Raw genomic sequence first — 25500 nt, 5'->3', positions numbered from 1 at the left:
CCCCATCCCACGCTGGGGCCAGAGGCCCTACCAGCTGACATGAGGCTCCTGCCAGCATGGCCTCCAGGACCCAGGCTTTCCCTCCCACCACTGTGAAGGCACTATATTCTCCTGAGGATCCAATGACTCCAGACCCGAGGCCAGCTCCCCTGGGCCACCCAGGGTCCTTCAGGGCTGTAGGCACCCCGAGGAAGGCCACACTCCTTCACGCCTTGCCCGCCCTCCCGCCACTGCTGTGGGACCTCCAGGGACCTCAAAGACGTTTTTGGTGATCCCAAGCAGCCCATAGTATGCTGTCGCCGTCGCACTGGAGTCCACACAGATCTCTCCAACTTCATCGGTTTTGCAGAGATGAGGGGTGCCCTCCACCTTCACAACACACACGTTAGCTGAAGAGAGAAAACAACCCTGGAGATCAGGCACACACAGACACTGAGGTGGACCATCCAGAGACCTGTGTGAACAGCACCCACAGCGTGGACACCAACAGTCGTGCTCCAGCCGTGGAGACCCATACCCCTCTGGCCACGAGCCTACGTGTTCTGTATGTGGTTCATGCAGGTGACAGAAACTGCTCCCAGTGACGTGGGCTTCGTGGCCACCCTGCACTGCCCTCCTGAGCCCTGTGAGATGGGAGATGCTACTGCACTCCTCCGTCTTTGAGGCTGGCTCACACTCCAGGCCTGACAACCCCACCCCAGCGCAGGTCCCTCCTGCGGCCCCTCCCACAGCCCAGTGACCCCCTTCTGTCTTCACCAAGCAGCAGCCCCACCAACATGGCCACCTGCGGCCCAGCGCTCGGCTCTGGGGACCTTGCCTGTCTGGCCCCTGCAGCCCGGTTACCAGCCTGACCACTGAGCAGACATCCAGAAAGGCCTTGATGAGAGTGACATGCACACCAGGATGCGCAGCATCCCGTGAATGGAACTCAGTTGCTCAGGCAAGAACCAAACACCCACAGTACCAGGCAAAGTCCGGCCTTCACCTCCACCTGAGCGTTCCCTGACTGACTCTCACCTCCAGGATGAGTAAGGAAGACACACAAGGAAGACGGTCCTGGGGATGGGGACGGACCCTGGCTCAGGCCCTTCTGCTGGTTCATAGATCAGGTCACGGCCTCAGAGGGGCAGGGAGCAAGGGTGCTGCTGCTGCCTGGCCTGCCCCCTGGATACACACACTTGCACACAGCTCAACCTCCCTCCCACAAAGACCCTCCCATGTCACAACCAGACAAAAAGGCACAAATCCTGCGTGTCCTGGGGACAAAACCCTGGGGCTGACTCAGGGCAGGACCATGCACCTGACTCAGAGCTGTACCTGTCCTGTCAGTACACACACTTGGGGGAGCATGCACGTGCACATACACACACACACATACCCTGGACAGTTAAGAACACACGTGCACACACATGGAGGGGGCACACGCACACATACACACACCTTGGGGAGCATGCACGCACACATACACACACACACACCTGGGGGAGCATGCACACACACATATACACACACACCACCAGGGCAAAAAGCACACACACTGACACGGGAAGGAGCCCACACGTGTGCACACACACACACACACACAGGGGGGCACACACACACAAATACACATACCCTGGGCAGCACAGACGCATGCACACACACTTGGGGGGTACACGTCTGCACATGTGCACACACAGGGGAAGCACCCACACACACACCCAGAGCAGCAAAAACACATGAGCACCCACACATGTGTGCACACACACACACGGGGGGCAGAGCATGAACACACACACACACCCACGGCAGCACATGTGCACACACACACACTTGTGGCAGCACATGAGTGTGTGCACACACACCTGGGGCGGCACATGTGCACACATGCACACACACACACCCCTAAAAGGACCACATACACATTTGGGGCAGCACATGTGCATGCACACACACACACACCCCTTGGGGGAGCACACACACACACCCCTAAAAGGACCACATACACATTTGGGGCAGCACATGTGCATGCACACACACACACACCCCTTGGGGGAGCACACACACACCTGGGTAGCGCATGTGCACATTCACACACATACCCAGGGTAAGCACATGTGTGCACACATATACGCACACCCAGGGCAGAACACACACACAGGACCATGTGCACACATACAGACTCTGATCCAAGTTTAAGAATAAAATGAGTCCACTATGGAAGTCCTTATACTTTCAATCAGAAGAATCATCTCTTATAGTATTTCACCAATCTTTTAAAAAGTTCCTGTGTTCACCTCAGAAAAGCTAAGAATTACTAAGACCTTGTTCTTTACTCCATAAGATGTTTATCCTTGAGTCCCTGCTTCTGGAGAACTTGTATCATTGTTCAGTCACTAAGTCATGTCTGACTCTTTGTGACCCCATGGACTGCAGCATGCCAGGCTGCCCTGTGCTTCACTATCTCCCAGAGTTTGCTCAAACTCATGTCCAGTGATGCCATCCAACCATCTCATCCTCTGTCTCCCCTTCTCCATCTGCCCTCAATCTTTCCCAGTATCAGGGGTTTTCCCAATGAGTCAGCTCTTCGTATGAGGGGGCAAAGTATTAGAGCTTCAGCATCAGTCCTTCCAACAAATATTCAGGACTGATTTCCTTTAGGATGGACTGGTTGGATATCCTTGCAGTTCAAGGGACTCTCAAGAGCCTTCTCCAACACCATAGTTCAAAAGCATCAATTCTTTGGCACTCAGCCTTCTTTACAGTCCAACTCTCATATCCATACATGACTACTGGAAAAACCATAGCTTTGACTAGACGGACATTTGCTGGCCAAGTGATGTCTCTGCTTTTTAATAAGTTATCTAGGTTTGTCATAGTTTTTCTTCCAAGCAGCAAGTGTCTTTTAATTTCACAGTCCACAGTGATTTGAGAACCCAAGAAAATAATGTCTGTCACTGTTTCCACTGTTTCCCCATCTATTTGCCATGAAGTGAAGGGACCAGATGCCATGGTCTTCATTTTCTGAATGTTGAGTTTCAAGCCAGGTTTTTCACTCTCTCTTTGACTTTTATCAAGAGGCTCTTCAGTTCCTCTTAGCTTTCTACCATAAGGCTGGTGCCATCTGCTTATCCGAGGTTACTGATATTTCTCCCGGCAATCTTGATTCCAGCTTGAGCTTTATCTAGCCTGGAATTTCACATTATGTACTCTGAATGTAAGTTAAATATGCAGGGTGACAATATACAGCCTTGACATACTCCTTTCCCAATTTGCAACCAGTCCATTGTTCCATGCCCAGTTCTCAGTGTTGCTTCTTATCCTGCATACAGATTTCTTCAGAGACAGATAAGGTGATCTGGTTTTCCCATGTCTTTAAGAATTTTCCACTGTTTGTTGTGATCCGCATAGTCAAAGGTTTTAGCATAGTCAATGAAGCAGAAGTAGATTTTTTTCTGGAATTCCTCTGCTTTTTCTATGATCCAGTGGATGTTGGCAATTTGATCTCTGGTTCCTCTGCCTTTTCTAAATCCAGCTTGCAAATCTGGAAGTTCTCAGTTCAGGTACTGTTGAAGCCTAGCTCGAAGGATTTTGAGCATTACCTTGCTAACATGTGAAATGAGTGCAATTTTGCAGTAGTTAGAACATTCCTTGGCATTTCTCCTCTTTGGGATTGGAATGAAAACTAGCCTTTTCCAGTCCTGTGTCCACTCCTGAGTTTTCCAAATTTGCTGGCATATTGAGCGCAGCACTTTAACAGCATCGTCTTTTAGGATTTGCTCATCTGCAGAACTGATGAGTCCTTGTTTGGGGTAGACATATATATGCAAGGGAATAAAGACAACTCACGTCTCTAACTGTCAAAAGGTCAGTTTTGCACTGTTGAACTTTGCCTTTTGATATTGGAATACATTCTTAAATAAATGTGGTTGTTATACATCATTTTAATGCACATTTTTTGCTTTATGTTTTTCTGCTAAGAAATTATGTTAGACAAAAAATTCGAGTGATTTTTTTTTTTAAGTGATTTTTTTTTTTCAAGTTCAAAACAGGTTGTAAAGCAGAGGAGACAACTCGCAACATCAACAATGCATTTGGTCCAGGAACTGATAACAAAGGTACAATGCAGTGTTGGTTCAAGAAGTTTTGCAAAGGAGATGAGAGCCTTGAAGATGAGGACTGTAGTGGCCAGCCATTGGAAGTTAGCAACGACCAACTGAGAGGATCATCGAAGCTGATCCTCTTACAACTACACAAGAAGCTGCCGAAGAACTCAACATTAACCATTCTATGGTCATTCAGCATTTGAAGCAAATTGGAAAGGTGAAAAAGCTCAGTAAGTGGGTGCCTCATGAGCTGACTGCAAATCAAATAAAATCATTTCAAAGTGTCATCTTTTCTTATTCTACACAATAACAACAAACCAATCGGACTGTAGACATGAGACAAAAAATGGATTTTATATGACAATCAGCAACAATCAGCTCTGTGGTTGGACCGAGAAGAAGCTCCAAACCACTTCCCAAAGCCAAACTTGCACCAAAAAATTGTCACGGTCACTGTTTGGTGGTTTGCTGCCAGTCTGACCCACTGTGGCTTTCTGAATCCCAGTGAAACCATTACACCTGAGAGGTATGCTTAGCAAATCAATGAGATATACTAAAAACTGCAATGCCTGCAGCTGGCATTGGTCAACAGAAAGACCCCAATTCTTCTCCATGACAACGCCCAACTGCATGCTGCACAATCAATGCTTCAAAAGTTGAACGAAATCAGGCCACAAAGTTTTGCCTTATCTGCCATATTCATCTGACTTCTTGCCCACTGACTACCACTTCTTCAAGCATTTCGACAACTTTTGCAGGAAAAATGCTACCACAACCAGCAGGATGCAGAAAATGCTTTCCAAGAGTTCATCAAATCCCGAAGCACAGATTTTTATGCTACAGGAATAAACGAATTTATTCCTCACTGGCAAAATTGTGTTGACTCCCTAAGATGGCAGAGGAACAGGATGGGGAGACCACTTTCTCCCCCACAAATTCATCAAAACATCATTTGAATGCTGAGCAAACTCCACAAAACAACTTCTGAAAGCTGGCAGAAGACACAAGGAACCCAGAAAGGCAGCCCATTGTCTTCAAAAAGGAGGTAGGACAAAATATAAAAGATAAAAAAAGAGACAAAAGAGTTAGGGACAGAGACCCATCACAGGGAGGGAGTTGTGAAAGAGGAGAAGTTTCCAAACACCAGGAAACCCTCCCACTGGTGGGTCTGTGGGGAGTTTTGGAATCTCAGATGGCAACATAACCAGGAGGAAAAATAAATAAATAAATAAAACCCACAGATTACGTGCCTAGTGGCGCTCCCACCGGAGAAGTAGCCCAGATGTTCACGTCCACCACCAGCAAGCAGGGACTGAACAAGGAGGGGCAGGTTGCATGCTTAGGGTAAGGACCAGGCCTGAATGCCCTGAGGACAATCTGAGGGAGCTAACGTGAGACAGCATCCCAAACTGTGGGATAGCCAGAGAGAGAGAAAAAAAAAGAGAGAGAGAGAGAACTTTCCCGCAAAAAGCTGTAACCTAAGGCACTGCTGGACCTGCTTACAGATCAAAGGACAGAGTGAATACCAGAGGAGAGCTAGCCAGCTGCAGACTGGTCCATCCCCACTGGAGGCAGGGTGGCAGGTGGGCGGCAGCCAGAGTCGGAAAGGGGCAATCTCAGGCCCAGAGACAGCATCCTCTACCAACTGGAGAGTAGGCTCCCAGTTGCTAACTAAGTCTTCCTGGGATTCTGATGGTTGACAGCGGCCAGGAGGGTTGCAGCCAGAGACCAGCTCCCCAGAGGAGATACATGTCACACCTGAGACGGCACTCCCGCTGCGCACCCAGGAAACCAAGTGGCTGGGATGGGGGAGGAGATAAGCTGCACTGCCCCACTTGGGGAGAGTGCTCTCGCCAACCACCTGGTCGCCTGAGATGCTCGGAGCTGGGAAGGGCACAAAATGCAGGCCCAACCAAGTCTGTGCCCTTGTGGAGTACCCGAGAACCTGAACCTGAGCAGCTTAGACCTGGGAAGGGCACACAACCCAGGACCCACTTTAGAGAGTTCCCCTGCAGAGCAACCCGGAGCCTGAGCAGTGTAGACCGGGAAAGCACACACACTGTGAGCAGGGGCAAACCCAGTGTGGCTAAGACACTGCGAGCACTCCCCACACACGCCAGTGATATTTGCTTGCAGTGTTCCTCCCTCCCCGCAGCACGACCGAACAAGTGAGCCTAAATAAGTGACCACCTTTCACCCCCTTGTGTCAGGGCGGAAATTAGACGCTGAAGAGACTTGCAAACAGAAGAAGCCAAAAGAAACAGAGGGAACCACTTTGGGAGTGACAGCTGCAACAGATTAAAACCCTGTATTTCACACCAGCTACACTGGAAGGGGTAGACCTTGAGAAGTATAAGCTGGAACAAGAAACCATCTGAAACTGAACTGACCCCACACTGCCCTCAACAGCTCCAGAGAAATTCCTAGATATATTTTTACTCTTATCACTTTTTAAATTAAAAAAATTTTAAGTCCTTTATTACCCCCTTTGATTTTCATTTTTATAACCTACTGAAAGTGAAGTCGCTCAGTCGTGTCCGACTCTGCAGCCCCATGGACTGTAGCCCGCCAGGCTCCTCTGTCCATGGGATTCTCCAGGCAAGAATACTGGAGTGGGTTGCCATTTCCTTCTCCAGGGGATCTTCCCAACCCAGGGACTGAACCCTGGTCTCCCACACCGTAGGCAGACTCTTTACTGTCTGAGCCACCAAGGAAGCCCACTTATAATATACTATTACCTTGCAAAAAAAAAAAAAAAAGACTATTTTTAAAGCAAATTTCATACACATTTTTTATAATTTTTCTGATTTTGTTTGTGTTTTTAATATTGTGTTTTTCAGAGTCTAACCTCTACTCTAGATGTTTAATCTTTGCTTTTTGGTATTTGTTATCAATTTTGTACCTTTCAGAATCCAATCTTCAGTACCCATTTTTATGCAAGAGAGTGATTACTGGCTTGATTGTGCTCTCCCCCTTTTGACTCTCCTTTTTCTCCCCCTAGCTCACGTCTATCTTCTCCCTCCCCCTTCTCTTCTCTACCCAACTCTGTGAATCTCTTTGGGCATTCTGGGCTGTGGCAAACACTTAGGGAACTGATTACTGGCTAGATGTGTCTCTCTCCTTTTGACCCCCCTTCTTCTTCTCCTGGTCATCTCTATCTCCTTTCTCCCTCTTCTCTTCTCTATGTAACTCCGTGAACCTCTATGGGTGTTCCAGGCTGTGGAGAGCACATAGGGATTTGATTACTGGCTAGACTGCTCTCTCCCCTTTTGATTTCCCCTCTTCTCCTCCTGTCACCTCTATTTCCCTCCTCCCTCTTCTCTTCTCCATGTAACTCAGTGAACCTTTCTGGGTGTCCCCCACGGTGGAGAATCTTTTCTCCATTAACATAGATGTCTTATCATCAGTGCTGTATGGATGGAGAAGTCTTGAGACTACTGTAAGAATAAGACTGAAAGCCAGAGGCAGGAGGCTTAAACCCAAAACCTGAGAACACCAGAAAACTCCTGACTCCAGGGAACATTAATCAATAAGAGCTCATCCAAAAGCCTCCATACCTATAATGAAACCAAGCTTCACCAAGAGCCAACAAGTTCCAGAGCAAGACATACCACGCAAATTCCCCAGCAACGCAGGAACATAGCCCTGAGCATCAACATACAGGCTACCCAAAGTCATATCAAACCCATCGACACCTCAAAACTCACTGTTGGACACTTCATTGCAGTCTAGAGAGAACAGATCCAGGTCCACCCACTAGAACACCAACACAAGCTTCCCTAACCAGGTGACCTTGACAAGTCAATCGTCCAACCCCACCACAGGGAGGAACCTCCACAATAAAGAGGAACCACAAATTGCCAGAATACAGAAAGGTTACCCCAAACACAGCAATCTAAACAAGATGAAAAGGCAGAGGAATATTCAGTAGGTAAAGGAACATCATAAATACCCACCAAACCAAACAAAAGAGGAGGAGATAGGGAGTCTACCTGAAAAAGAATTCAGAATAATGATAGTAAAAATGATCCAAAATCTTGAAAACTAAATGGTGTTACAGATAAATAGCCTGGAGACAAGGATTGAGAAGATGCAAGAAATGTTAAACAAGAACCTAGAAGAAATAAAAAAGAGTCAATCAATAATGAATAATGCAATAACTGAGATAGAAAAACACTCTGGAGGGAACCAACAGTAGAAGAACGGAGGCAGAAGATAGGATAAGTGAGGTGGAAGACAGAATGGTGGAAATAAATGAAGCAGAGAGGAAAAAAGAATTAAAAGAAATGAGGACAACCTCAGAGACCTCTAGGACAATGTCAAACACTACAACATTCGAATCATATAGTCCCAGAAGAAGACAAAAAGAAAGGCCATGAGAAAATACTTGAGATAATAGTTGAAAACTTCCATTTTAATGGGGAAGGAAATAGCCACCCAGGTTCAAGAAACCTAGAGAGCCCCAAACAGGATAAACCCAAGGCGAAACACCCCAAGACACATATTAATCAAATTAACAAAGATCAAACACGAAGAACAAATATTAAAAGCAGCAAGGGAAAAACAACAAATAACACACAAGGGTATTCCCATAAGGATAAAAGCTAATCTTTCAATAGAAACTCTTCAGGCCAGAAGGGAATGGCAGGACATATGTAAAGTGATGAAAGAGAAAAACCTACAACCCAGATTACTGTACCCAGTAAGGATCTCATTCAAATATGAAGGAGAAATCAAAAGCTTTACAGAGAAGCAAAAGCTGAGAGAATTCAGCACCACCAAACCAGCTCTTCAACAAATGCTAAAGGATCTTCTCTAGACAGGAAACACAGAAAAGGTGTATAAACTTGAACCCAAAACAACAAAATAAATGGCAATGGAATCAAACTCATCAATAATTACCTTAAATGTAAATGGGTTGAATGCCCCAACCAAAAAATAAAGACTGGCTGAATGGATACAAAAACAAGACCTCTATATATGTTGTCCACAAAAGACCCACCTCAAAACAAGGGACACATACAGACGGAAAGTGAAGGACTGGAAAAAGATATTTCACGCAAACGGAGACCAAAAGAAAGCAGGAGTCGCAATACTCATTATCAGATAAAATAGACTTTAAAATAAAGACTGTGAAAAGAGACAAAGACGGACGCTACATAATGATCAAAGGATCAATCCAACAAGAAGATATAACAATTATAAATATATATGCACCCAACATAGGAGCACCACAATATGTAACGCAAATGCTAACAAGTATGAAAGGGGAAATTAACAGTAACACAATAATAATGGGAGACTTTAATACCCCACTCACACCTATGGATAGATCAACTAAACAGAAAATTAGAAAGGAAACACAAACTTTATCAGCACCACGCTCTAACCAACTGAGCTAACCGGCCACCTGGAAACACAAACTTTAAAAGATACAATGGACCAGTTAGACCTAATTGATATCTACAGGGCATTTCACCCCAAAACAATCAATTTCACCTTTTACTCAAGTGCACACGGAACCCTCTCCAGGAAAGATCATGTCCTTGGTCATAAATCTAGCCTTGGTAAATTAAAAAAAAAACTGAAGTCATTCCAAGCATCTTTTCTGATCACAATGCAGTAAGATTAGATGTCAACTACAAGAAAAAAAACTATCAAAAATACCAACTTATGGAGGTTAAACAACACACTTCTGAATAACCAACAAATCACATAAGAAATCAAAAAAGAAATCAAAATATGCATAGAAATGAATGAAAATGAAGACACAACAACCCAAAACCTATGAGACTCAATAAAAGCAGTGCTAAGGGGAAGGTTCACAGCAATACAAGCTTACCTCAAGAAACAGCAGAGAAATCAAATAAATAACCTAACTCTACACCTAAAGCAACTAGAAAAGGAAGAAATGAAAAACCCCAGGGTTAGTAGAAGGAAAGAAATCATAAAAATTAGGGCAGAAATAAATGCAAAAGAAACACAAGAGACAAAAAAAAAAAAAAAAAAAGAAACACAAGAGACCATAGCCAAAATCAACAAAGCTAAAAGCTGGTTCTTTGAGAAGATAAATAAAATTGACAAACCATTAGCCAGACTCATCAAGAAACAAAGGGAGAAGAATCAAATCAACAAAATTAGAAAGAAAATGGAGAAATCACAACAGACAACACAAACACAAAAGATCAAAAGAGACTACTATCAGAAACTATACACCAATAAAATGGACAACTTGGAAGACACAGACAAATTCTTAGAAAAGTTAACTTTCCAAAACTGAACCAGAAAGAAATAGAAAATCTTAACAGACCCATCACAAGCATGGAAATCGAAACTGTAATCAGAAATCTTCCAGCGAACAAAAGCCCAGGACCAGATGGCTTCACAGCTGAATTCTACCAAAAATTTAGAGAAGAGCTAACACCTATCTTACTCAAACTCTTCCAGAAAAGTGCAGAGGAAGGTAAACTTCCAAACTCATTCTGAGGAGACCATTACCCTAATACCAAAACCAGACAAAGATGCCACAAAAAAAGAAAACTACAGGCCAATATCACTGATGAACATAGATGCAAAAATCCTTAACAAAATTCTAGCAAACAGAATCCAACAACATATTAAAAAAATCATATATCATGACCAAGTGGGCTTTATCCCAGTGATGCAAGGATTCTTCAATATTCACAAATCAACCAATGTAATATACCACATTAACAAATTGAAAGATAAAAACCATATGATTATCTCAGTAGGTGCAGAGAAAGCCTTTGACAAAATTCAACATTCATTTATGGTTAAAACTCTCCAGAAAGCAGGAATAGAAGGAACATACCTCAACATAATAAAAGCTATATATGATAAACCCACAGCAAACTTTATCCTCGATGGTGAAAAATTCTAAGCATTTCCCCTAAAATCAGGAACAAGACAAGGGTGCCCACTCTCACCACTACTATTCAACATAGTTTTGGAAGTCTTAGCCACAGCAATCAAAGAAGAAAAAGAAATAAAAGGAATCCAGATTGGAAAAGAAGAAGTCAAACTCTCACTGTTTGCAGATGACATGATCCTCTACATAGAAAACCATAAAGACACTACCAGAAAATTATAGAGCTAATCAATGAATATAGGAAAATTGCAGGATATAAAATTAACACACAGAAATCCCTTGCACTTCTATATACTAACAATGAGGAAACAGAAAGAGAAATTAAGGAAACAATTCCATTCACCATTGCAATGAAAAGAATAAAACACTAGGAATAAATCTACCTAAAGAAACAAAAGAGCTATGTATAGAAAACTATAAAACACTGATGAAAGAAATCAAAGATGACACAAATAGATGGAGAAATATACCATGTTCATTGATCAAAAAAAAATCAATATAGTGAAAATGAGTATACTACCCAAAGTAATCTATAGATTCAATGCAATCCCTATCAAGCTACCAACAGTATTTTTCAGAGAATTAGAACAAATAATTTCACAATTAGTATGGAAATACAAAAAACCTTGAATACCAAAGCACTCTTGAGAAAGAAGAATGGAACTGGAGGAATCAACCTGCCTGGCTTCAGGCTGTACTACAAAGCCACAGTCATCAAAACAGTATGGTACTGGCACAAAGACTGAAACATAGATCAATGGAACAAAATAGAAAGCCCAGAGATAAATCCATGCACCTGTGGACACCTTGTCTTTGACAAAGGAAGGAAGAATATACAATGGAGAATAGACAGTCTCTTTAACAAGTGGTACTGGGAAAACTGGTAAAAGAATGAAACTAGAACACTTTCTAACAGTATACACAAAAACAAACTCAAAATGGATTAAAGATCTAAACGTAAGACCAGAAACTACAAAACTCCTAGAGGAAAACACAGGCAAAACACTCTGACATAAATCATAGCAGGATCCTCCATGACTCACATCCCAGAGTAATGAAAATGAAAGCAAAAATAAACAAATGGGACCTAATTAAACTTAAAAGCTTTGCACATTGAAGGAAACTATAAGCAAGGTGAAAAGACAGCCTTCAGAATGGGAGAAAATAATAGCAAATGCAGTAATTGACAATTAATCTAAAAAATATACAAGCAACTCCTGCAGCTCAACTCCAGAAAAATAAACGATCCAATAAAAAAATGGGCCAAAGAACTAAACAGACATTTCTCCAAAGAAGACATACAGATGGCTAACAAGCACATGAAAAGATGCTCAACATCACTCATTATCAAAAAAATGCAAATCAAAACCACAATGAGGTACCATCTCATGCTGGTCAGAACGGCTGCTATCAAAAAGTCTAGAAACAATAAGTGCTAGAGAGGGTGTGGAGAAAAGGGAACCCTCTTACACTGTTGGTGGGAATGCAAACTGGTACAGTCACTATAGAGAACAGTATGGAGATTCCTTGAAAAACTGGAAATAAAACAGCCATATGACCCAACAATCCCACTGCTGGGCATACACACTGAGGAAACCAGAATTGAAAGAGACACATGTACACCAATGTTCACTGCAGCACTGTTTACAATAGTCAGGATATGGAAGCAACCTAGATGCCCATCGGCAGACAAATGGATAAGAAAACTGTGGTGCATATACACAATGGAATATTACTCAGCCATTAAAAAGAATGCATTGAATCAGTTCTAATGAGGTGGATAAAACTGGAGCCTATTATACAGAGCGAAGTAAGTCAGAAAGAAAAACACCAATACAGTATACTAACACATATATATGGAATTTAGAAAGATGGTAATAATGACCATATATGCGAGACAACAAAAGAGACACAGATGTATAGAACAATCTTTTGGACACTGTGGGAGAAGGCGAGGGTGGGATGATCTGAGAGAATAGCATTGAAACATGTATATTATCATATGTGAAACAGATTGCCAGTCCAGGTTTGATGCATGAGACAGGGTGCTCAGGGCTGGTGTGTGGGATGATCCTGAGGGATGGGATGGGGAGGGAGGTGGGAGGGGGGTTCAGGATGGGGGACACATGTACACCCATGGCTGATTCATGTCAATGTATGGCAAAAACCAGTACAATACTGTAAAGTAATTAGCCTCCAATTAAAATAAATAAATTAAAAATTAATAAAAAACATGTTGACTGTAATAGTTCTTATTTTGATTAATAAAGATGTGTTTGAGCCTAGTTACAATGATTAAAATTTATTTCTGAAACCGGAATTATGTTTGCACCAACCTAATAAATGTCCATCCTTGTTCTGTGTGCTGACCCCTAGCACCACCACTGGGCCAGATGCAGCCATGTCCCTCCCCTCTGGTGCCCAGCCTGCTCCGAGAGCCTGCGGGAGGCAGAGCTACAGACATGGTCCCAGGCCTGGGACTAAGGCGCACCACGACAAGGCCTGAGTGGAGATAGAAGCTGCTCTCCAGGGTTGCCAGAAGGGTGGGCACAGGCAGCAGGGGAGCTGGAGCACCGCAGGGTGGCCATGGCGAGGGGCAGCCTCAGAGCACATGTAGGGCACCCTTACTCATGAAGCCACTGGCCTCTGGCTGGCTCTGCTCGAAATTCCCTGCTGTGACACTGCTCGGGGTGGGGCGGGGGGCCTGTGGGGAGACAGTGCTGTCACCCTCCCCTACTGCTGCCCCTCTGGTGACTCATGCACCATCCTGGCCTGCGGCCCTCCTGGAGCCTTTAGGGTCCCGCTGCTGCTCACCTAACAGGCCCTCAGCAGGACCAAGACAACCCCATCATTGTTGCCTGAAGCTGAGGGCCTGAGGGCTGCAGGCCTTGCCAAGGGACAAGCATGTGACCGCCTGGTGCAAGACCTTCCAGAGGGGAGCTCTGTCACTACTCCCCAGCCCTGAGGGGACCAAGGTGGGGTCATGGGGCAAACACACTGCCCTTGATACAAAGGGGGGCAAAAAACAGAAAACATGTTACAAACAAAAATACCAGCCCACATGAACCATCTGAAGCCCGGTATTTGTGTGCTGTGGAGCCCACCCAGGCACAGGACAAGACCCTTCCCCACTATGACCCCGCTGTACCCTCACCTCCAGGCATCACCTGGCCAACATCCTGAACTGTGAGGACTGACAGCTTCTCCTCAGCGTCCATTCTGATCACCCCATGACTGAGGCCACTCATGGACAGCACAGCTCTTCTTGGAGGAGGGCCCCCCAGGTCAGGCGGCCTGGAAACAAAATTTATTAACTGATAAGGGGACAGCCCCCTGACAACAGGATGATGTGCAGCAAAGCGCCAGCTGGCGCCAGGCTGTGGGGATGCTGGCTGCGAGACCTGACACCCCACCCCATGTGCTCCACAGCAGGGGACCATGGGGCTGCGGGGACCATGCAGTGATACTGCATGCCTTCCAAGGAGGGCACAAAGGTGACTGCTTCCACCAGGTGGTAATGGGACAGTGCCCAGAGCCCCAGGCAGCAGGTGAGGAGAGTCCATGCTTCCTAGGAGCAAGCCCAGAGGACCCTGAGACCAGAGGAGGTGGCCTGGAGCCACGGCAGAAGAACAGCAGGCCGCACCACCCATTCCAAGCAAAGGCCATGGAGCAGCAGCAGCTTGTCCCGACTCCCGACTACAGGAAGCCAGGGGCAGTAAAGCGGCCACTGCTGCAATGCCAAGTTTGGGCCTGTTTGGTCTCGCAGCAGCAGAATCTGGGTGGCTGAGAATCAAATGTCACGTCCCTTCCAGTAAGAAAAACCACACTGCTGAGCACAAGAGGTCACCGCAGAACAAAGGCATGAAGAACCCCCTCCTGTGGTCTGGGGAGGATAAAGGTGATGTTTTTAATGCTGATTCTTATCAACATGTTAGGATTTCTTATTGCCATGGATAAATAAACAACGTAATACAAGACCACAACTGAAACTCACTCTGTAACAACAGAGCTGAGAGTGGGAAATTAACAGAGTGCCCGCAAATGTGAGTGTACTGCCCTCTACCTGAGGATGGCACTCGGGGGCATGGACAGCAGCCTTAGGTGAGATGACTGGGCAGGAAGGCGACCTCGCTGGGGTCTTGGGAGTCACATGGGTGAGCACAGAGCAGGAGGCTGTGTCTCTCAGGCCTCACAACCCCATCAGAACAGGGCGAGTCTTGGGCTGCAATAATCCAGAGATGGCAGTCCAGGGAGCATGATGGAACTGTGTCACAAATCAGGACAGCTGGGGAGGGACATGTGGCCAACAGGGGGTGCAGACGTGGTGGTCGGGGCAGCCCCGCTATGACATGAACATGTCTGGAGACGGGCCCCAGATCAGGCACTGCTCACGGTTTCTCTTGCTCAGGAATCAATCAACCAAATTTGCTCTCACAGGTAATTCAGCTGAACAAGGAAAAATTAAGTGTCTACAAGACAGAGCAAGTGATCAGCTACCTGCGGATGGCCACGGTGAGCGCCTCCGGTGAGCTGGCACAGGGACAGATGACCTCTGGCCTCAGCCCTCTGGCCTGGAAGACGTTGAGGAACGCATCACAGGAGGATATGGACCCTGCATGAGATAGAGTGGACATGAGCGCTGAGTGGAAGGCCATCAGGCACCCAGTGTGGAGGATGCCAGGCACCATGCCCTCAGCTGTACCCCTTCACCTCAATCAACCCATCAGTTTCATGGTGGGGAGGGGGGCGCTGTTTCCACAAAAACAGGATGCGTTTTCAAATCACGAGCAAATAAGAAGCTGACTCTCATCCCTAGCGTTGAGTCTGTGGCCTGACAGCCTCGCCCACCTACTGGCAGCTGTGCAAAATGGGAGGTGACCCCGGCCATTTACAGAGCCGGAGTGGAACCTTCTGCGGCACAAGGCCTGACCCTGTGAGCACCCACTCCTGGATACACCTCGTAGCTGCAGTCTGCCAATGGCTTCAACATGCCTCTCCCTGCAGGGGCAGCCCAGTCCTTCAACCCTGCTTCTCTGCCCACTTGCCCAGCCACCGTCTGGGGTGGTGCTGCCTGCTCAGGGCCTAAGTCAGCACGGCATTGCCCCCACCAGGACCAGGGCTGCACCCCAAACTGCAGCGTTCTGCCACAGGGAGGCTCAGGAAAGGAGGGGAACCTGGCTATGGGTCCTTGCATCCAGCATAGGACAAACAAGACAGTCTGGATCACTCGGCACATCAGGGAAGCGATGGGCACTCATAGAGTGCTGGGATCTGAGGTCTGTGGGCCGGCCGGCCTGGGGAGGGGCTCCTGGTGGCTCAGCAGCTGCGGCAAGAGTGTGGTGGAGACACAGAGGAGCCAGCGGCCTGTGATGCTTTGGAGGCAGGATGAGGGGCTCAGGGGTGGATGGAGGAAATAAGACGCTTTGGGGCGCTAGAAGGTGGGGTGCCCTCCCAACAGTCAGGTACCCAGGAGCCCAGGGTTGTCAGGGCCATGCTATTCAATGGTTCCGGGGGTGGGGGGTGGGCGGTACTCACAGGGGTTTGCACCATCAGCCACGATCAGCAGGCGCAGGGAGCTGAGGCTGACGTCCCTCTGACCTCGCTGAGCCAAGAGAGACCAATGCATGTCGCGGGACTTCACCAGTGCAGCTTGGGCTGCGGGGAAGCAGGATGTGTCTGCATCACGGGCAGGCAGCAGGCCACGTGCCCCCCATAGCCCAGCCTCTGGGCTTCCCCCACCTAGCCCGCCTGGAAGCCAGCAGTGCAGGGGCCGTTCTGACTCTCCCCCTGCTCCCACCACACCTGCCTCTTGCTCCCCGGCTGCCCCTCCCAGGCTGCCCCTCCCCGACAAGGGGGACCCTTGCTCCCTCTAGTGGGAGGGGGCACTGCCAAATGCCCCCACTAGGATTCGGTTTTCATCCATCAGACAGGGTCATCAGAGACAGCCCCCAGAGGGCACAGCCCACATCCACACTCCATAACTGGCAACGTCATTAGTGTGGTCGTCACGTATGGGGCACCCAGGACACAGCAGGCCTGCCAAGCCCTGCTGGAGCAGAGACTAGGGACACCCGGATCACGCAGGAGTGGCCATGCTCGGGAAGCACCGACTGACTCCGGATGGACAGCAGGGTGGGTGTGGCCCTGCAGGCAGCACCCCCAGCTCTGGATCATAAACTGCTTTGTTTGAACAATCAGCTTTGCTACTGGTGGCTTGAAGAGCCCTAACTTCAAATTCAAGCCATCTCAAGAACTAAGAATCAGAAGCATTTATGTGACAGCATGAAGTCAGGAGTCTATGGCCATGCCGAACAGAGCTGTCCTCCACAGCCCCCTATTCCCAGCACTGCAGAGTCAGGCTGTGGGGCAGGGGGTGCCTGCCCTGGCCCCGCCCCCCCACAGCTCTGTGTGTGCTGTATTATTTCTTAATCACCAAAGATTAACTCAAAGACCCCTCTAAGGAAGGGCACACAGACAGACGACGTTCCTCTGTTACCTTTATACACACACACTTTCTGAATCCAGGAGAGCGGGTTCGCCTTCATCAGCGCATACGGGATGCTGACCACATGTATCCTGTTCAAGATGCTCTGCGAAGAGACCCGAGGTTGTGGGGGAAGGGGGCCCCACCAGGAGAGGCACAGAGAGTGTCAGAGCTCTACTCACAGCACAAGGGCTGACTCCACCAGCCACAATGGGGCTTGGTGTTGCCCACGGACGTGAAACATTAGCAACCTCCCCACAGTTAGGTATACAGACACAGCACTCACTGTTAACACTCCATGCCACAGGCCGGCATCCCTTTTGAAATCCAGCACATTTGTTAATGTTTCAGCTGAAAGTGGACAAAGATGGTTAAACAACCAAGTGACCCTCCTCACAAGTCACGTGCATTTTCAGAGATACCCTGAAATGATTCCATCATCAACAAATAAGGAATTCTAGGAAACATACAAAGCACTTCCAAATACCATGTCCCAACCAGTCAATAATCTTGGTAAATGTGAAAGCAGATCACACAACTACGAGTTAGCACAGAGAACAAGCTGACTGCTCTTCTGGAAACACAGGGAGCAGCCACATGCCAGAGGCCGCAGGAGTGCGCACCTCCCTCTCCTCTCGGACGTGGAGCAGACAGAGGGCAGCGGAGGGTCGCTCGTTCCCAGGCCCCGCCCCCTTCTCAGGTCACCCTTAAGCCCCAGGGTCACAGCAGGCCATGTCCCTCCCCTCCCATAGGCCTCGCTGTGTGAGCTCTGGGAGGGGCCGGAGGGCCGCCCCAACCCTTACCTTCCGAGTAGCCACACGCCTGGGTCAGAGACTGGCATTGCGCCAGCAGGGACGCATGCGACACCGCCACTCCCACTGTACTTCCCTCCTTGCTGGTTTTGTACTGAAAGATTCCAAAGCACGAGCTCATTAGGTGACATTTCTGGAGGCTGTCCTTTACCCACCACAGGTTCGACCAGAGCACACAGTATGCCTGGGCCCTCGAGGTGATGCCCTCAGCTGACATCAGGCCCACCCTAGGTGGATGAGGGGCGACAGGGCACGCGGGTGGCCCCAGGGAGGCAGTAGGGGAGGCTCTGGGGTGAAGGAAAAGCCCACATGGAGGGGCCCGAGCACGGGGTCCGGCAAGGGCATACCTCGATGTAGGCGGTCCGGGGCCCCGCATCCTGCAATGCCGGGTGCCAGTCCTTGGGGGGCTTGGTCAGGTGCTTCCCATCGATCACCAGCCAGGTGAGTGGGGGCCAGCCTGTGAGGGCACAGATGGGGACACGCAGAGGCAGGGTCAGAGGCCCTGCTCCCTCCCGACACCTCTGCATCCAACACGCTGCCCGAGCCACTGAACGGTGGGCAGGAGCCCCCGTCTCGCTGGGCCTTGGTGCACTTATGTTTAATGACCAATGGCCGCCAGGCTGGCCAGCACAGGTCTAGACCCTGAGCCAGGTGAGGAGCGAGATTCACCAAGGTCTAAAACAAGACCCCGCTTTTGCTGAAGGCCCCTTTGTCTCTGTAGCGGCTGCTGACAGGAAAGGACGCCCAAGGGCCCAGTTTAGCAGAGAACCCTGCCACATGCTGCCCGCCCGTGGGCCCACCTTTGAAGGTCACCACCTCTCCGGTCTGAGCCTTGGGCAGGCCTTTCTGACAAGCGTCTGTGGTCAGGGCCAGGGAGATGCCACAGCTGCCCAGCAGAAACCCGACCTGCTGGCTGCCAGCATCCTGCAGAAACAGAGGGGCAGGGGGCTCGCTCGCACACAGAAAGGCTTTCCTCAGCACCTGCAAAACTGGACCAGGTCAGCCTGAGAGGTGTGTGCATCATTTCCCTCAAAATGAAATACTTAAGTTCTTAAGTTCAAAATATAAAGTTCTGGGTAACTAACTTCTCAAAGTTTTTCTTGCAAATGACTCTTACTAGAATTTTAATAAACTCCAAAAATAATAGCACTGAAATTTACACTTGATCTGTGTTTAAAATATACAGATTATTCTGGGGAGGTCTGACCTTTAACAATCCTAATTAATTTTACACAGAATACGTCCTTCAGTAGCGTTTTATCATTTTCTTCTTATAAGTTTTACAAACTCTTTCCCTAAGAAACCTGTATTCAAATATCTGCATATCATATATATCACCCTTTGGGATATACTGCATTTATTCACAAGTTTTACTTACAGGATTCTTGAATTTGAATATTTCTTGCTGATAATGCTCATGTTAATAATTACCTGAACACTGGGATACAATAGAAAACTATGATTTTCTAAAATACATGTTGAGTCTACTCCTAGAATAATATACTTTTCAGTAATCAGATTACTGGTATTTATATCTAAAGTGTAATAGCTATATAGGACATCAGGCCCTTCCCCACTGGAAGCCACCTGTGAGCAATGAGATCTGCTCACTGTTTTGGAGGTGATAGGAACACAGGAGGATCTCATGTCATGTGTTTATCACCGAGAAATGAGCTGTAACACATCTCTGGAATGACTGATTCATCCAGAAGTGAAAATTATTATCAAGAAGCACATCATTTTGAGAAACGGTTTAACAGAATCTCATCAGCTCCCAAATTCTATTCGTTAGAAGAAAAGACGTTTTCGTTTCTGTTGGGATATCAGCACCAACAGGCGTTCTTACACCTTTCTCCCAGAGAGACACGCGAACGGGCATCTTGGCGAAGCTGCCCTAGTCTCTCTGAAGCCTGCCCGCCCGTCCTTCCCCAACAAGAGGCGCCTGGAGCGAGGACAGGAAGATGCCTGCACTGGACGCAGGACTTCAGGACCCAGCCTCGGGGACCACGAACCCGAGCTGGCATCATGCACTACCTTTCTCGTGAGCGGCACTTCGATGGGGACGGGAACCAGCTCGGCCAGGAGACACCCGTAGAACGCAACCATGAACATCACTGGGTCACTATTCGGGAACACCAGTGCCACCTACAAGAGCACAAAGGAAAACCCTGCAATCCACCTGGGAAGAAGTGAGTCATCAGCATACCTGCTGATGAGACAGATTTTAGCTCAGAAAATGTTACTTTGCGTGTTAATACTTGGTTCTTAAGTTTCCACAACCACCTAACTTCTACTACATAGTTTTTAGATTAAAGTCTTTACTCCACATGCAACAAAACAGGTTAATTTAAATTCCTGGGCCTAATAAAAAGCAAGTCTGGCAAAGCAAGTTGGGCCGGGTCTGCCAGTGGGTCTAGATCCACCTCCATCCACTCTGACCACTCAGGGACGGTGTGATGGACCACCACCCACCATCAAGTAGCCCAGGAGAAAATCACCTGGACATGAAAAGAGAACCCGGAATCAAAGTATATCCAAATACCTTCCAAAAGGGAAAATCTGGACACTGAAGTTTAACTGGCCAGATCTTCACTCAAGACTGAAACACTAACAGCGGAGAGCGGTGGGCATAGAATACCTCACACCTGCCCTCTCCCTGAGTCTCCACAGGGGGTCCACTCCCTGCTCTTATCCAGTCATCATGCTGCCACAGTTTAAATCACACGTTCTCAGGACCTCCCTGGTGGTCCAGTGGTTAAGACTTCACACTCCCAATGCAGGGGACCAAGGTCTGATCCCTGGTCAGGGAACTAGATACCATATGCCACAAGCACGGCTCCCAAAATTACATATTCTATTACATTTATCTTACATTTTTATAAAAAAAATCTTTTTTGAGCACAGAGATTTAAAATGACAAAAAGCACTAATGAAAACCAGCACCCTACACCCTTCCCCATCCCCCAAGGCAATCACTTCTAACACATCTTAAACCCTCCCTTTCTCATCTTTTCAGACACTATGCTCATCTTGCTGCATCTCACGTCTGAAGCTATTGGACAGGCGCTTTACTTCCTTTTACAGTAGACGAACCCTGAGTCCTCTGCCCTCTTCCCCTCTCTCTTCTCCCATCATCCCAATTTCCGTGTCTTACAATATCTGGTTAAATCAAAAGCTATTTAGGAATATTTGTAAGCCCGTAACATTGTAATAAGTGTGCCTGAAACCTAAATGGTAAGCCAGAACAGTACATGAGGAGACTCTTAACACGGAGTCTTGGATAACTAATAACCCTTTAACAAGACAAAACTTGAGCTACATCTATATTAACTCTGTACTTGAGGCCTGGAAATCAAGTTTCTAAAAAGTTTCTTGAAAATGGCAAAGATCTCCTTTGAAGGTTGATGTTAGTAAGTGCTTGTCCCACTAAAAGGACTGTGAGCCTTGACACTGGATGTTTGGTAGAGCGTACACGTGAATATTCATTGGAAGGACTGATGCTGATTCTGAAGCTCCAATACTTTGGCCACCTGATGCAAAGAACTGACTCATTGGAAAAGACCCTGATGCTGAGGAAGATTGAAGGCAGGAGAAGAAGAGGACAACAGAGGATGAGATGGTTGGATGGTATCACCGATTTGACAGACATGAGTTTGAGCAAGCTCTGGGAGTTGGCTGGTGTGCTACAGTCCATGGGGTTGCGAAGAGTTGGACATGACTGAGCAACTGATTTGAACACGGTTTTAGAGAATCTCTTATAAAGACTTGTGTCTGTTCAAGTTTATAAAATACATTACCACAGGAGGATGAACTTGCCACCCACCTCTGATCACTAACTCTCTGTGATCTCATCAGCCTTTTTATAACTAACCCAACTATGTGGATCCACTTACAAGTCAATAAAATATCTCTAAGTATGTCCTTGCAAGAACTTTCCTCCAGAGAAAGAAATCAGTGATTCTTAGACTCATTGTAAAGCATAACATGAGTCCGGGATTCCAGCAGGTCTGTCCTAAAGCATCAGGTACACAAGGTATCGTCTGGTACCGTTTACACTTCTACAGCCAAGCTCCGCCCTGTCTTCTGGTGGGACAGTCACTGCCTCTTTCACCAGCTGCATTCCCTGTGTGCACTGGCCAGCATTCTCAGAAATGCTCCACTGGGTTGTCAAACCCGGTCAGTAGTATTTCCAAATAACTAGCCAGGCAGGTAAGCTCACAGTCTCACCAGCTGCTGACCAGCCGGCCTACCTGGGGCCTCATCCTCCTGGTCCTGTCTGGGCTGCTCCTTGGCCCGCAGCTTGAGGTCACCCTGGTAGCTCTCCTGTCTGACCACTCACTCATATGGTGAAGTACTTCCTCTGCTAACTTCTCGAGACAGTGCTTCAGAGCCAGCTGTCTGAGTGCGACCTGTCTGAAAACAGTGCCCTGTCCTCACCTCTGTGACTATCTGAGTGCAACGTGTCTGAAAACAGTGCTCCATCCTCACTTCTGTGACTGTCAGAGTGGGGCCTGTCTGAAAACAGTGCCCCATCCTCATCATTGTGGACTGCTCAGGAACAGACCTGAAGGTTGAAAATACAGCTCCGTGTCCTCCAGTATCACACCAAGAAGCCAGCCCTGGGGCTGCTGGGCCTTCGCGGACAGTCCACTCTCCCTGAAAGCTGTACCCACCTTCCAGTACCTGGGCAGGTGCCTTGGTGTGGGCCCCTGCACCCCCACAGGTCCTTCACCCCAGGTCTGGAAATGGTCTGGCATCACTATTATGATGCAAAATTCCCCTCTCTCCTCTAGAAGTCATCTTAGAGGGCAGCCTTCATGATCAAGTCTAACCTGCACTGTTCTTCCTACTTTCCATCTCTGAGTCTCCCCTACTAGTATCTTTTCCTTAATTTACAGAGATATATCCTCACATCAGATCTCCAGGGATGTTAATACTAATATTTTTAAAAACTTATTTTCGGCCACTATCTTTCCTCCACGCTGGTTTGTTTCCTCTTCCTCCCCTCCTTTCTCCCCCAGTTCAGTTCAGTCACTCAGTCATGTCTGACTCTTTGCGACCCCATGGATTGCAGCACACCACGTTTCCCTTGGAGCTTCAGCATCAGTCCTTCCAATGAATATTCAGGACGATTTCCTTTAGGATGGACTGGCTGAACCTCCTTGCAGTCCAAGGGACTCTCAAGAGTCTTCTCCAACACCACAGTTCAAAAGCATCAGTTCTTTGGTGGTCAGCTTTCTTTATGGTCCAACTCTCTCATCCATACAGGACTACTGGAAAAATCATAGCCTTGACTAGACGAACCTTTGTTGACAAAGTAACGCCTCTGCTTTTTAATATGCTGTCTAGGTTGGTCATAGCGTTTCTTCCAAGAAGCAAGCATCTTTTAATTTCATAGCTGCATAACCAACTGCAGTGATTTTGGAGCCCAGAAAAATAAAGTCTCACTGCTTTCCATTGTTTCCCCATCTATTTGCCATGAAGTGATGGGGCTGGATGCCATGATCTTAGTTTTTTGAAAGCTGAGTTTTAAGCCAACTTTTTCACTCTTCTCTTTCACTTTCAACAAGAGGCTCTTTAGTTTTTCATCACTTTCTGCCATAAGGGTTGTGTCATCTGCATATCTGAGGATACTGTTATTTCTCCCAGCAATCTTGATTCCAGCTTGTGCTTCGTCCAGCCTGGCATTTCACATGACGTACTCTGCATATAAGTTAAATAAGCAGGGTGACAATATACAGCCTTGACGTACTCCTTTCCCAATTTGGAACCAGTCATTATTCCCTGTCCAGTTCTAACTGTTGCTTCTTGACCTGCATACAGATTTCTCAGGAGGCAGGTAAGGTGGTCTGGTATTCCCATCTCTTGAAGAATTTCCCACAGTTTCTTGTGACTTTTCTCCCCCACCTTCCCTTTTTCTGCCCATTTCTTGGCCCTTTGGTTCTTCTCTTTCACACCCAAGTTTCTGTCCTTAAACATCCTTGGCTGCTGATTTACATTAAAGACTGGGGCACCTGGAGAGACGCCTGAAACTCAGCATCATCCTGTCCACTCACAGCTCCTCTGCTGGGTGTGCTGACCTCAGGTGCCCCTCCTCACAGGGGATGTCACTGCTGAGCAGGCTGGTTTTCACCATTCTGAACTCCCTGTTATACCTGGCCTCCTCATGTCTGGCTCAGACTGCTGAGAGCAGTGCTGTGGGCAGAACTTCCCACAATAGCGGAAACGTTCCTTCTCAGCATTCCTTCTCTATTAAATATGCTAGCTGTCGGTCACAAGCAGTGACTGACTGATCCTCGGAAACAGGATTCGCACAGCTCTTGGGTTAATTTGAACAGCCCATGTAGCCACTGTGGACCGTGCTGGGCAGTGCAGGATGAGGAACTGCACTGGTGGGAGTGCAGGCCAACAGCCTTCTCTGTTCCATTCTGGCCAGTGGGAAAGAGGGGGCTTCCTGGCCACACGGAACAGGGTAGGAGATGAATACAAAACACTCAGAATTTCAAAGTAACATCTGCAATTCCTCACAAAATATCAGCTTTGGAAATGGAACATTAATACCTGAGATTAATATTTGTATTAAAACCAACACATATGAAGTGGAACAGAAAAGAAGGTGAAGAATCAGAGACTGTGCAATGAGTGAGAATGAAAGGAACCATCATTTTATCTCCATCGACACAAACTTTCCCAACATTCAGTGCTTTTCACTGCTGACTTAAACCCCTTGTGTCAATGCTGTGAGTCAAAACAATCGACAGCGCTGATGTCAACAAAATGGAGTTTTGGCCTCCGCTCTCGCTCACTCCCTCCAACAAAGGTTCATTTGGTTACTTACTCTGTCTCCAGGTTTAAGCAGTGGTTCGTTCTTATTAGTCAGTTTATTAAGTAGCGTATAAGCTAGTTTTAAACTTCGACTCCAAAGTTTGCCTAAAATAAAATAAAAATACTAACAATGTAAAATTTAAGAAACTAATAATTACCATTTTAATGCAGCAATCACAACACTCCACAATATACCATTATTACTCTATTGTGAAAATGCAGATATTAATAGTTGCCAATTAATAGTTATTTTTGCACAATGTGATAATGAACATCATAGTTTTCTCTTAGAAACAAGTTACAGATTTATTTTTCTTAACAGAAAAATAAAACATTTTATTATTAAAAAAATTTAAAATACAGAAAAGCCAGCTGAAAAAAGCATTCTTTCTATTATGTATGCAT

The 25500-nt window shown here is 47.0% G+C and overlaps 1 protein-coding gene across 5 annotated transcripts in view; it reads right to left on the bottom strand.

The window, feature by feature from the left end:
* The window catches only part of DIP2A (disco interacting protein 2 homolog A), a 109209-nt gene that overhangs the window by 30354 nt on the left and 53355 nt on the right, over positions 1-25500 (bottom strand). For all 5 annotated transcript variants that reach the window (XR_010664172.1, XM_065942324.1, XM_065942325.1 and 2 more), the window contains 11 exons: positions 25109-25200; positions 20305-20415; positions 19071-19194; positions 18618-18727; positions 18262-18364; positions 17745-17809; positions 17471-17564; positions 16510-16629; positions 15472-15586; positions 14129-14268; positions 253-389 (listed from right to left, as the gene is read on the bottom strand). Coding sequence is in view for 4 of the 5 variants with exons in the window: in XM_065942324.1 (XP_065798396.1) it covers positions 253-389; positions 14129-14268; positions 15472-15586; positions 16510-16629; positions 17471-17564; positions 17745-17809; positions 18262-18364; positions 18618-18727; positions 19071-19194; positions 20305-20415; positions 25109-25200 (1211 nt within the window). In the remaining variant the exon portion in view is untranslated. The remainder of the gene's footprint in view (positions 1-252; positions 390-14128; positions 14269-15471; positions 15587-16509; positions 16630-17470; positions 17565-17744; positions 17810-18261; positions 18365-18617; positions 18728-19070; positions 19195-20304; positions 20416-25108; positions 25201-25500) is intronic.

The sequence above is a fragment of the Muntiacus reevesi genome, chromosome 8 (genome assembly GCF_963930625.1).
Source record: "Muntiacus reevesi chromosome 8, mMunRee1.1, whole genome shotgun sequence".
NCBI lineage: Eukaryota > Metazoa > Chordata > Mammalia > Artiodactyla > Cervidae > Muntiacus > Muntiacus reevesi.
The sequence above is the reverse complement of the archived record's forward strand: the minus strand, read 5'-3'. Positions and strand labels throughout refer to the sequence as shown.